This window comes from Vipera berus, assembly GCF_964194415.1.
Source record: "Vipera berus genome assembly, chromosome: 1".
NCBI classification, from domain to species: Eukaryota; Metazoa; Chordata; class Lepidosauria; order Squamata; family Viperidae; genus Vipera; species Vipera berus.
The window spans coordinates 305,238,138-305,250,802 of record NC_138202.1 but is presented as its reverse complement, the minus strand read 5'-3'; the positions used below and the strand labels follow the sequence as shown (position 1 = coordinate 305,250,802).

Sequence of the window (12,665 nt, the reverse complement as noted above, 5' to 3'; positions counted from 1 at the left end):
AAACTAGAGATCATGAGCACATGAGTGACTGTACGCAAGGCATCCTGGTCCAGATAGGGCCGCAACTGGCGCACCAGGCGAACCTGGGCAAAGGCCCCCCTAGTCACCGCTCCTATATCATCTTCCAGGGAGAGCTGTGAATCTAGGAGGACACCCAAGTTGCGAGCCCTATCTACGGGGGGTGGTTTGTCATGCAGTCAACCAGATATTGAGACTGGATTTGGCATTTTTATCCACCTATTGGGTCCTTCCCAATGACCTGGGATTGGCAGATGTGGATGTTTGATGCTGTTGGAGGTATCATCATAGCATTTAAGTTGTTCCAAGTAAGGCTGCCTTTTGCAACTCCTTGATGATGAATTATTAAAGTAGGAGATATTGTCTTTAAAATAATTTCATGCAATATTAGCCCCCAATATTAGATAAGAAAGAGCCTCTATGTCACGGTTTCGATAGATGAAACACATCAAAAGAACTTCAAGGCAAAATTCTTCCTCAAAAAACATTTTATTCAGGAAACAAAGTATTGGCACTACATAGTTGAACCCAAAAACTAAATTCCCTTCCCCCAGATACAAAGTAACAAAATGCAATTCCCACCCCCAATAAGCTGTCAGGAATCACATTCTCCAATTAATCTAAAACGCGAGCTTTCTCCCCAGCTCCTGAGCACACCAAAACGTTATCAGCTTGTCCTTGGGTTCCCACAAAGCAGAGTTCTTATTATGGCTAGCTGTGCTTGAGTTTTCATCCCAATCTCCCTTACTGCACCTAATTTCTAAATACCAGAAAAAGTAGGTTAAAGAAAAAGAAATAATGGCTGCATTTTCATCAGTTGTCAGAGCGGGAACATCCAATGTTAGCAGCATTGACACTGTTGCCATGTATCCTGACAGATCAATTCATGCACTTCGGCATAACAGTCATGTAGAAGTGTCTTTGAACAATCCTGGCTTCCTTGCCTAAGTAACATAGATGAGCCTAGTGTTGGACACAATTGGAGAAGGGAAACCTTTAGGGCATGGAGTAACTTTAGGGGATTCCACATGTAGTTGTGGATAACAAAAAATGTGTAACCAATAAAAAGTTCTTCAAAATTATTCTCTGGAATTTATATGATTACAACAATAATTAGGATGCACTTCATACAATTGGTCTATTGCAAAAGAATCCTTACAGGCTTTCTCCCCTGTTTTTAGCACATTTTCTTCAGTTGGTAAATTTCTGGGCGTCTCTGGGTGCTTATATTTGTCTGTGTGATTGTGCTCATGTTTCTATAGAATCTTTGTTTTTAAAGTATGGTGGAAAAAAGTGGTGAGACTCTGCTTCTCCTTGTCCCTGCCCACACCTGAAAATCAAAACTTATAGTGTGTGCTGCATACCTGTTAAAAATGCAGGCACATTCCAGTAGTGTCTGTGTGTGACCGGCTGCGTCATCTGTTCATGCTTCATGATTTGGAAGGGAAAAACAAAACCATAAACAGAGGAGGAAGTAAAATGAGGAGGATCATGATGTAATTATACCTGCTGTGAAGAATGTCAGAAGCCACTTTGTATCTTTATTTCCTTTTTAACATTTTTTTTTCTTTTCCTTTTTTGGCCTTTCTTGCATTTTAGCTTTCTTTTTTCTCCCTTAGTTTGTACTGATTTTTTACCATTCTTTTAAAAGGTTTTAATAAAAGTTATATAGTATTTTAAAAAAACACATAGGAGGAAGTGCCTTTTTGTATGTGTGCAATGTTTGTGTCATTTTTCTGATGATCTTACGGGTCCTTTCAGGTAAGTCATGTGACCAGCCAAACTTTAAAAATCTCTACTGTTACAACATTTCCAGCACTTAGAACCCAGCCTGTTATCAGGTATCTTCCTTGAACTTGATGAGGTAGGTCTTAGCCTTGCATATATATATATATAGAGAGAGAATGCATATCATAATTGTTTAAATAAGAGATTGTTCTAGCATCACAGAAGCGCCCACAAAATTCTCTTCCAGGATTTATTACTTCATTTTGGATAAGAAAATGTATCTGGAGAAGGTAAGTATTCTATAGACAAAAGTCAGCCGGTTAAAATGTTAGAACTTCATTGCTTTTGCCAGCTAAGGTTTTAATATACACAATGCATTGTGAATTTAATTAAGTGGTTTCTAAAATTTACAATCAATTTTCCTTAATTTTAGATTTTAACTATACTATAATTAAATTATATGTTAACTATGGGAACTGAAGTCTATCATGCTATACTAAGACGGTAGAAATATCCCCCACCACCACCACCACTGTGGCAGGGTTGGCTTCATTACTTGTCTAGCCTGGTGACTGGCTCCTTCTCTCATTTTTTTGCTTCTATAAAATAGTGGAAATTCTTGACCAGATCTTTTGTCTCTTTAAATTTGGCAAATAACCATAGTAGGCTTATGGATATGATGAGAGTCAGGCAATAGCACTGGAGAAGAACAACAATGTACATTTTCTTTCCAGTGAAAAACAGCTCCACCAAATCATCTCTTTTAAAAAAAAACAGATTTATAGGCTGTATGAAATAACTTTTTCTAAAATGTGAGAATAGCTTTAGAAAGGAAAGTGACTTCATTAGAAATATAGCAGGAATTCTGAGATTGATCATGGATCAATGACTTCCATATTTTGTTCGTTAGATGAATAATCTAGTACATTGTGAGGAATCCTGAGTTTGAAACACCAAGGACTAGTGAGGAAAATTATATTATTCTCCCTATTTCTCTGATCTCTTTAGCTGATTTCTTTCATAAAATAACTTCTAAGAATGTATGCCCATACAATCTACACTTTCCCAAATGCTACATGCCCTTATGAAAGTTCCTATTTATAGAAACATTCGTGTTTCTATAACAGGGGTATCAAACTCAATTTCATTGAGGGCCACATCAGCATTGCAGTTGCCCTCAGGGGGCAGGCTGGGTATGGCCAGAGTGGGCATGGCTAGAGTGCATATGGCCTACTGGGTGGGCATGGCCAACTCTACATCGTTCGCATCAAGGGTGCCTATGGGGGCCTGGGCAGGAGTGGGACAGATCTGAGGGTCTCTAGCAGAAGGCGGGGGGGCATTCCCTCACTGTTTCCAGGATGGCTTCGCGGGCCACATGAAACCACCTAAATGGACATATGCCAGTTTAGGTCATTTTACTGATTTCAGTATAATTCTAGTGTGGTTTCAAAGAAGAGTTAGTAATAATATGCATCATTTTTCAAAATATGACATCATCTACACCAGTCAGACATTCTTTAGAAATCCAGCTTAAAAAGACTGTTTCTACAGCACAGACCGCAGTCCTTTATTTGCTTTTAATGTGCTTTGTATGCTATTTCTTTTCTCTTTTGAATTCCATTTTGACTCCCAAAAACTTAGAGTGGTGTATATGATTCTTTGTTTGCTAAAACATATAAGGAACGGCTGCTAGAATTGGACATGTCTAGTTTAACGAAGAGAAGGGTGAGGGGTGACATGATAGCAGTGTTCCAATATCTCAGGGGCTGCCACAAAGAAGAGGGAGCCAAGCTATTTTCCAAAGCGCCTGAAAGCAGGACAAGAAGCAACGGATGGAAACTAGTCAAGGAGAGAAGCAACCTAGAACTAAGGAGAAACTTCCTGACAGTTAGAACAACTAACCAGTGGAACAACCTGCCTCCAGAAGTGGTGAATGCTCCAACACTGGAGGTTTTTAAGAAGAGACTGGATAGCCATTTGCCTGAAATGGTATAGGGGTTTCTGCCTGAGCAGGGGGTTGGACTAGATGACCTCCAAGGTCCCTTCCAACTTTATTATTATTATTATTATTACTATTATTATTATTATTATTATTATTATTATTATTATTATTATTATTATTATTATTATTATTAATTATTATTATTTTAAAATGTGATGTTGAAAAATTAACTCACTTTGTTCCTTAATATGATGCATCCCATAATATTTTAGTTGCCTGGGAGGAGCCATAGAGCAAGCGAGTGAAGGAACTTGCTTGCTTGCTTATTTACTTACTTGTTGAACTTTTATGGTATCTTTCCAAACAGCACTAACTTGGATTGAAGAACAACCAGCTTTTGGAAAAGGAAGTTAGAACCAATACGTAGATCCAGAGCAGCACTGTTTGACACAGCCATGCCTTTTCGGCAGCTATTTTACATGCACCAACAGAAGAGGAAGCGACAGCAATGGCGGCCCTTGAAGACAAAAAGCTTTGCAGAGCCCAAGAAGTTTAGCCAACAGAACTATCACACTTTGCTGGCAGAGTGCTTGAAGAAAGGGCTTTTGTTTGAAGACCAGTCCTTCCCAGCAGATGTGAGATCCATAGGCACAGGACCATTACTCCAGAAACTGCCCCAACAGATACAGTGGAAGAGGCCACATGTAAGTGATGCAAGGGTATTACAGGAACATTTTATTAAAAAAAGGAAAAAAATGATTTGCTGAAATCTTAGAAGGCATAGAAGACTTGTTTTTATAAAGATAGTCTTGCTTAATGACCGGTTGGTTAGTGACCATTTAAAGTTATAATGGACTCTCAAAAAGACAGATATGACCTGGATTTGAAGTTCCAACACCCGCCCATGGTCACGTGATCACATTTTGGGTGCTCGGCAACCAACCTGCATTCATGGCTTTTTGTCTTTTAACTTTGTATTTTGTATTGGTATGATTTTAAAATGCCCTGTAAACCGCCCTGAGTCCTTTGGGAAAGGGCGGTATATAAATCTAATAAAATCTAAAATCTAATCTAAATGGCTGTAGGCAGCATCTCATGGTCATGTGACATGATTTACAATATTTTTTTTTGCCGGAAACTAATGTTTACTTCCAGTTTCCAGCAAAAACCACCCATTGGGTTTCTTTAGCAGTTGAGGCGTTTGGTTAATGACTGCCACAAAAAAGTTGCACAATTGTGCTGGCCATGTGATGACCTGCTTAAAGACTGGCACAACTTACAACTGTTCAATTATGGCCATAAGTTGAAGACTACCTGTGGACATATAACATATGCTTTGCAATTCACAGATCCCAAGTTCAAGAAGATTTAGCCTTAAAAAAATATCACATAATGGGAAAGTCATTAACTGCAGACTTCAGAGAGCCATAGCCAGGGTAGATCTTTCTACTCAACCCCTTGTCTGTACTGTACCAGATACTCAGTTTCCTGAATGCAGGAATGGAGGACATATTCTTCCGCTAGTCCCAGCCCATTGCAAATATATCCTGCTCTTTCCAGCATCACTTCAAAATTGATATTTTGTTAATGTGAGCCTTCTTAAATCCTTCAGAAAGGATGATTTCTGGCACTTTTGTCTATTCTTAAGCCAGCTCTGACTGCAGTGCATGATACAACCTCTCTTCTCCAGCAGCTGACTGCTCTGCTGATTAGCAGTGACTTTCCCCCCAGATTTGTTTAGAAAAACTTGCAGCTGATTCCTACAATGGGCTGTTAACTCAGTGAACTATCTTTGTCTCTAGAAGTTCATGTTCCACTTAGCCCTTACATCTTCCAGTGGGCATCTTTGTTTTGTTTCTGCTTGGGTTGGGGTAAAGTAGCTTGCCCTTGCTTGCTTGCCCTCTGTGCACAACACAGAATCTATTCCTTTTATTATGTTTTCCCCTCAATATCATGGAGTTGCTGTCTAGTAAATAAAATAAATAAACCTTTATTGTCAAAGTACAACATGTGTACATTGAGATTAACTGAGCCTACCCCCCCCCCGTGCTCTCTCCCCCCAACACACAGTGACAACAAACCCTCCATCCTACCACACCATGTGAACCAACTACACCACACACCGGACTCCCAAGTCAATTCTGCATAAGATTATGTCCCATTTAAAAGCCTAACAGCCCATGGATAAAAGCTATTTTTCAGCCTGTTGGTACGGCTGGCTATATTCCTGTATCTCCTACCGGATGGTAGTAGAGTAAAGAGATACCGTCCAGGGTGTGAGTCATCCCTGAGAATCTTCCTCACTCTTCCAAGGCAACGAGCCCTGGCGATGTCATCCAGTGGTGTCATGGAACAGTGATGTATGATAATATTATCTTTGATAATATTTCAATAGAACTGAATATTTATAACTCAGGGTTGAACTGTGTAGTCCTTGTGCTCCCTCATTTTGTTGTTTGCTTGCAGATCATAATCTGACTATGTAAATATCATCATGGGTGGGAATGGATGAAGGGTTTGCTCTCTGTTTATGTGCAGTAGCTTGCCTTGCCAGTGGGGGTGGGGGTATGGTTCTTTCCTTGGTAATTCCTTGAGTAGGGTATTTTTATTTTCTGGTGTTAATCTTTCTTTATTTGATTGTAGGAAGTTTTCCACTCTTTGTTTCTTTCTTAGCTTTTTTAATTATCTCTTTTTAATGGATTATAAGTGTGGTTTCTCTCTACAATATGTGTCTATTGATGGCTGATTTGTCTGAATGTCAGGCTTCCAGGAATTGCCTAGTATTGATTTGACTTTGGATTTTGGCTTGATATTTCCTTGTTGGTACAGTAGGTATATTTATTCTTGGGCACATAAATGCATGGATCATCATTTTTTCTAACAAGAATAATACTGGTTTTAGCCTTTCCAGAGAAACTTAGAATGCAATTATCCAATTATGAAAGCTTGGGGGATAAACGCTGTATCAACAAAAGATGTATTGTGTTAAAATATATTCACTTTATCCTTGAAAGAATGAACAGGCTGCAAATTTATGTTTACATGACAAATACATTCCGTTAACAGTGATTCCTAAGAAAAGTTTGACTCCTCACATTTCTAGCTCCTCTTTTGATTCTCATTTAAATATTCACCACCACCAAATGCTACCATATTTATGTTTTGACTTATTCAATTTAGAAATGAAAATTGTCACCTAATGAGTACTATTTTGATTTCTTGGGACTGGCCTCAAATCACATATTATAATGCTAGCAGGAAGCACTTGTTTGTTTTTAGGCTGATCCTTGGTTATATGCTAGATTATAAACTCCCTATGTTGCACTTCTTTCTTGAGTTCCAACATGTTTAATATAATAGCAAAGCAAAGATGCTTATAATATTATAAATGTATTTATACAACAGGGCATTATATAAACATAGTATTGTGTGGGCTTAAAGTGGCTTATATATACCTATATATTCCAGGAGCTGCACAAGAATCCAATTTTTTATTCTACCAACAAAAAAAGGCTTGCTCTATGTCAAGGACTGATAGGTAAGTAATATTTCAAGAGAGAATGTCATTTGTGTGAATATTTAGAATGTGTCAAGGTTGGCTTAGTCTACCAGATCTACAGTTTGTAGGTCACCTTCTGTTTTCCTTAAACATTTTGGCACAGACAACTGCTGGTTTTTGGCTGCGGTGGAAGCTTTAACATTTCATGAAGATATTTTGTTTAATGTGGTACCAGAAAATCAGAGTTTTGAGATGAAGAAATATGCTGGAATATTTCATTTCAAGGTGAGCATAATCCCTAGTACAGCTATCTGATGAAACATCCTAACCGTAAAAATGTTAGATTTCTGTAAATGTAATGAATAATTCAGACAGTTCTGTCAATATATATGAATTAGCCTTCCCCAACATAGTGCTCTTTAGAGGTTTAGGATGGGAATTGCCAGTGATATGGCCCTTTGCACAAGGGAGTAAAGTAGAGGGGAAAAATATGCATTGTGATGTCATTGTGTGAATTCCAGGATTTATGTATTGTGCTTTATGTTAGTCATGTGAAATAGTAGATACAGATTACACAACATGTGTGTCATTTGCACAATGATGCATGTGAGATTATTGTGGTTAGGATTACTATTGCAAGGAGGAAAATGGCCACATAATCCTGTGAAACAAAGCAAAAAGACTAAGAAGTCTGGATACTTAATGTCTGCAAGTAAGAAACACTTTTTATCTGAAGTATTTAGTGCTTTAACTCTATCATATGCAGGCTCCTTCTTGTCACTTCAGACCCTGGAGATGCAGCTTAATTTCATGTAACTCCTACTCATCTCTTCAAACATTATTGTTTTGGTCATTATCATATTACTGTAGCCATGGCTTTTTTGTCATAGAACGCCCAGAACGGAGTTCCGGCACCTTTTTTGGATGGAGCCTTGTAGGGTAGGCAAGGTGGGTTGTATGACATGTGTGAGTTCCGGCACCTTTTTCTTTTACAAAAAAAGCACTGACTGTAGCAAAAAATTCACTTACACTTTCCTGCAGTTATTGTCTGATCACCAATGAGCAGGATTAGATGATGACCTTTCTCCCTCTTTGAAACAGGAGGATGATCATTATGTGTTTCTTTCCTTTTTCAGTTCTGGCATTTTGGAGAATGGGTTGATATCATAGTAGATGATCGATTACCAGTAAATGAAGCCGGTCAGCTTGTTTTTCTCTCTTCTGTTTACAAGAACCTATTCTGGGGATCTCTTCTGGAAAAAGCTTATGCCAAGTATGTGATTTCCCTAGCATTCTGTCATGAATCTTATTCAGTCTATTTTTAATCTATTGTTATATTCATCTAACATCCATTTTTTAAAAAAAAATACTTGGCAAAACTTTCTGGGCAGGCTGTGTGGTTCTTATGAAGATCTACAGATTGGGCAAGTGTCGGAAGCTCTAGTAGATTTCACAGGGGGAGTCAATATGACAATAAAGTTGGCTGAAGCACCACCTGATCTCTGGGATATCTTGACAAGAGCAACCTACAGCAGATCGCTCATGGGGTGCCAGACTGATGCAGGGGTAAGACCTTCGTTTCCTTTCTCTCACATTATTATTAAGAATTTTGGTCTCACAGTTCCCTGTATGTCATTTATTGATGCAAGTGAGACATTTCCCCCTATTAGCTGCCCAATAAATAGCATTATGTGATAAAAGGGATCATTCTAATACAGGAGTCCACAACCCCCAGCCCGTGGATCAGCACCAGTCCGTAGCATGCCAGCGAGCAGGCCGCACAAACAAGGAAAGCTCCATCCTCAGGATGCAGGCAGCATTCAAAATCACACCCCTTTTGGTCCACAGAAAAAACTTTCTCCATGGCACCCGTCCCTGGTGCCCCAACAATTCTGTTCTAATAAAGAAGAAAGCCAAGATTTTTTGTGTGCCTTCTTTCAAGAGTGCAAATACCCCTTAAAAATAATATTTAAAAAAGGAATAAGGTTAATATGAATGACTTAGTAAGAACTTTATTTTATTTTTTTAAAAAAGCTTAAAACACATGCATTAATGAATACATAAATTATTTGTCATTTAAGAGTATCTCTTTCGTAGCATGATCTATCTGTCTGAGAATGATTTTGGAAACGTTAATATAGAATTGTACTGTATTCTATACAAATGCATAATTTATTTAAAAATGAAGCCTAGCAATTAGATTTTGATTTTTCACATATGGACAAAAAAAATTATTGCTATTCTCTTTTTCCACACTGTTCTTTTAAAGCTTGATTTATGCCCCACCTCAGCAAAAAAAATTATTTTTCTAAGCTGAACATTTTTTTATTCCAGTAGCTGAATCATTCCCGTAACTTCACAATAGCTTGCAGAAAGTTTAGTGAGGAGCTTAACTCAAGCTGCTCAAGTATTCCCAATGAACCAACTGCCAGTTGTTTTCTCTTGGTTCCACTAAGCATGAAGAAAATAGTTCATAGCATGGTTAAATAAACTGATTTTTTTTTTCCTACAGCCAACAAAGGTCCTAGCGAATGGCTTAGTGGCTGGTCATGCCTATGCTGTGACTGGCATTCGAAAGGTAAATGCAAACTTGCTTTGATCATTCCAAACATGGTTTCCTTAATGGACTTATATTCTTACCTTCTATCTTAACATAACAAGGAAGAAATTTAGAAATTAGCTCTCTGTTTAGCATTTTTAAGCAATGGATGAAGCCAGCAGTTCATCATTTTCAAAATATGGCATACCTTTATTGACTCACACCTGACTATTTGATTTTCTGGCTTTCATTTTTTTATTTCTGGTTTTCTGTTGTTGTTTAACTTACCATAACCCAGGACTAGACAGATTTAACATTTTTGTATGCCAGGGGACACTGTAATTGGCAAGGCCATGATGAGATGGTTGTTGTCAGAACTTTTGGTTTTGACTGTTCTTAAGCTTCAAGGAAGTGTTTAGTGGAACTTTTTAAAAACAATATTATGGTGCCAGTTTATGAATTTATACTTTGATGCTTTTGGTTTGCATTTTCTACCTCAAAATGGAGAACGGATCTGAAGCTGATGTTCAGCAGCTATAGACAGAAAAGACTCTTAGGAAGCACAGTAGAAAAATGTGGAGACTATATATATATATATCAGGACTTATAATTTCATTCATTCTTTTCTTTAAATTGCCAAGTTACTCTAGACTAGAAGAAATGTGTATACCTACAATACTCAGAAAAGTGAAAAACATTTGCTAAATGCACATAGTGTGCTACGCCATGATGTGGTTTACTGCGTGAATCCAGCTAATTTTATATTTTTCAGTAAGCCATGGTTTAGATTAAGTTGTGAACCAGATTATTTTAACTGCTGTTGCAGATAAACATTTCAGTCTCTGCAAATAGCCCATAAAAGCCAGTTTGATATAGTGGCTAAGACATCAGGCTAGAAAGCAGGAAACTGTGAGTTTAAGTCCTGCCTTAGGCATAGAAAGCCAGCTGTGTGAGTTCTGGCCAACCATTCTCTCTCTCAGCCCAGCCCAACCCAACTCACAGGGTTGTTGCTGAGGGGAAAATAGATAGGTTGGATATGTTTGTCACCTTGAGTTATTTGTAAAAATAATAAAGGTGGGATATAAACAAACAAATAAAAATTGGCTCATCAAAATCTTTAGTTTGGCTATTGAATCTTAGCTTCAGCAGGCTTATAAAGTTTTTGCGATAGATAGATAGATAGATAGATAGATAGATAGATAGATAGATAGATAGATAGATAGATAGATAGAAGTGGGTCACTGAAACCTCTGCTTGTAATATTGTCCTTATATAATTCAAGACCAGGTACCATAATATCAAGTCCTTATTCACCTTTTGGATCAAGGGCCTTTTGGAAACAGAAGTATGGGGGCCCTTAAGGAAGAGGCTGGGAACTGCACCTGGCTCAGGAAAAAGGACTAGGGCAAAGCAGAAAACACTAGGCTAAAACCTGCAGTTTTCTTAGATCAACCCCACTCGATTTATTTATAAGCTGAATCCCCATTCCTCTTACCTTAGCTAGACTTAGAATCACTCAGTTCAGTTTTAACTGATCGAAAATTCACAGTAAGGAGGAAGGGGCCGGGGAAGCACAGAAATCTTTGCAGGGCTGTCACATATAGACCAAAGCTATGAAATATATTTTGCAAAACCTGTGAAGGCACAGAGGCTGCTAAGGAGCTGCTTTACTATATTCCCTTTAATGGCATGAATAAAAGATAGAAGAGTAATAGCTAGCCTCTTGTGTAAATCAAAAGCAGTAACTGATTCATGAGCTCTGCTGACAGTAACTAAGCTAAGCTGAACAAGTTTTATCTTGCTAAAATGAGGACAATGGTAAATGGAGCGCGGGGGGGGGGGGTTTCTAGTGTTTTCTTTCACAAATCATATGATTAAAATACTGAGTTCCAGTACTATATCTAGTTTACGCTTTGCATATTGAATGGAAGCCACCCAACCACAGTTTAACCTAGCAGGGTATGTGAACTCAGCCTATGTGGTTAGTTGCTGATTCAGTATGTTGAATAATGAATACTACAAATACATCTCACTGTGGTAAAGAAGACTAGAATTAGATTATTTCTGCGTGCAGTCTGCAGCTCAGATATTGAATGTTGATGGGCAACTTCAGATCCCTCATAGCTATCTGTATGGTTTTTATCTCTGTATTTTAGACAGGGTGCCCCTTTTAGTATAGATTATCCTGCTTATAGTAGGAGTCACAGCCTTCTTCCCAGTTCTCTAGCACATCTCCAGTCCATTTGGCTTATTTTGATAAATGGCAAAATAAATCCTGGCAGAATGTGTTATTGGGCTTATGGAACCTGGATGCCCTTAGAAGTATTTAGGAATCAAGTTAGCATTTACTAGACCCATACTGGTATCTTGTATCTTGCTTAGAAAATTATAGTTACTCAAAGGAATGGAAAGTTGAAGGATAGTTCTTACTGTAGCAATCTGTTATTGTTTCCCAAAGGTGACGTGCAAACATGGACCTGAAAATTTAGTAAGGCTAAGAAATCCCTGGGGAAAAGTTGAGTGGCAAGGGGATTGGAGTGACAGGTGAGTCCTTACAGCAAAAAGATGTGACACTTCAGATGGATGCAATCTCAATGCCACCTGCAGGCAGAGATTAACACAGACAAGTTCATCAGTTAGAACACAATACTTTGAGCTGCTCTGAAACACCAGACACTGCTAGTGGAACTGAATGTGGGTGAATGTTAAACACATAAAACCGAAGATCAGAAAATAAAAGATGGTGGTATGAAAAAGAAACTTTATAACTTTCACCCAAGACAGATTAAAATCTTAGCACTGATATTTGTTTACTAGGAAATCCACTACCCCAATTTAATTGGAGACTTTTAAACATATCTTGATGAAAAGTGAGAATATCAGCAACTTCTATAAGCAGTTATGATGGGGACTGAGAAAATCCATAGGAAGTGAATCTT

At 38.1% G+C, this 12,665-nt stretch overlaps 1 protein-coding gene across 1 annotated transcript in view; it reads left to right on the top strand.

The window, feature by feature from the left end:
- Positions 1-4,143: 4,143 nt before the first annotated feature.
- LOC308659251 (calpain-14-like) overlaps positions 4,144-12,665 on the top strand; it is a gene marked incomplete at both ends in the record, with an annotated part of 45,865 nt that continues 37,343 nt past the window's right edge. The window contains 7 exons of the mRNA XM_081312737.1: positions 4,144-4,392; positions 7,157-7,226; positions 7,351-7,472; positions 8,324-8,460; positions 8,579-8,753; positions 9,700-9,765; positions 12,185-12,270. Of these exons, the coding sequence (XP_081168863.1) occupies positions 4,144-4,392; positions 7,157-7,226; positions 7,351-7,472; positions 8,324-8,460; positions 8,579-8,753; positions 9,700-9,765; positions 12,185-12,270 (905 nt within the window). The remainder of the gene's footprint in view (positions 4,393-7,156; positions 7,227-7,350; positions 7,473-8,323; positions 8,461-8,578; positions 8,754-9,699; positions 9,766-12,184; positions 12,271-12,665) is intronic.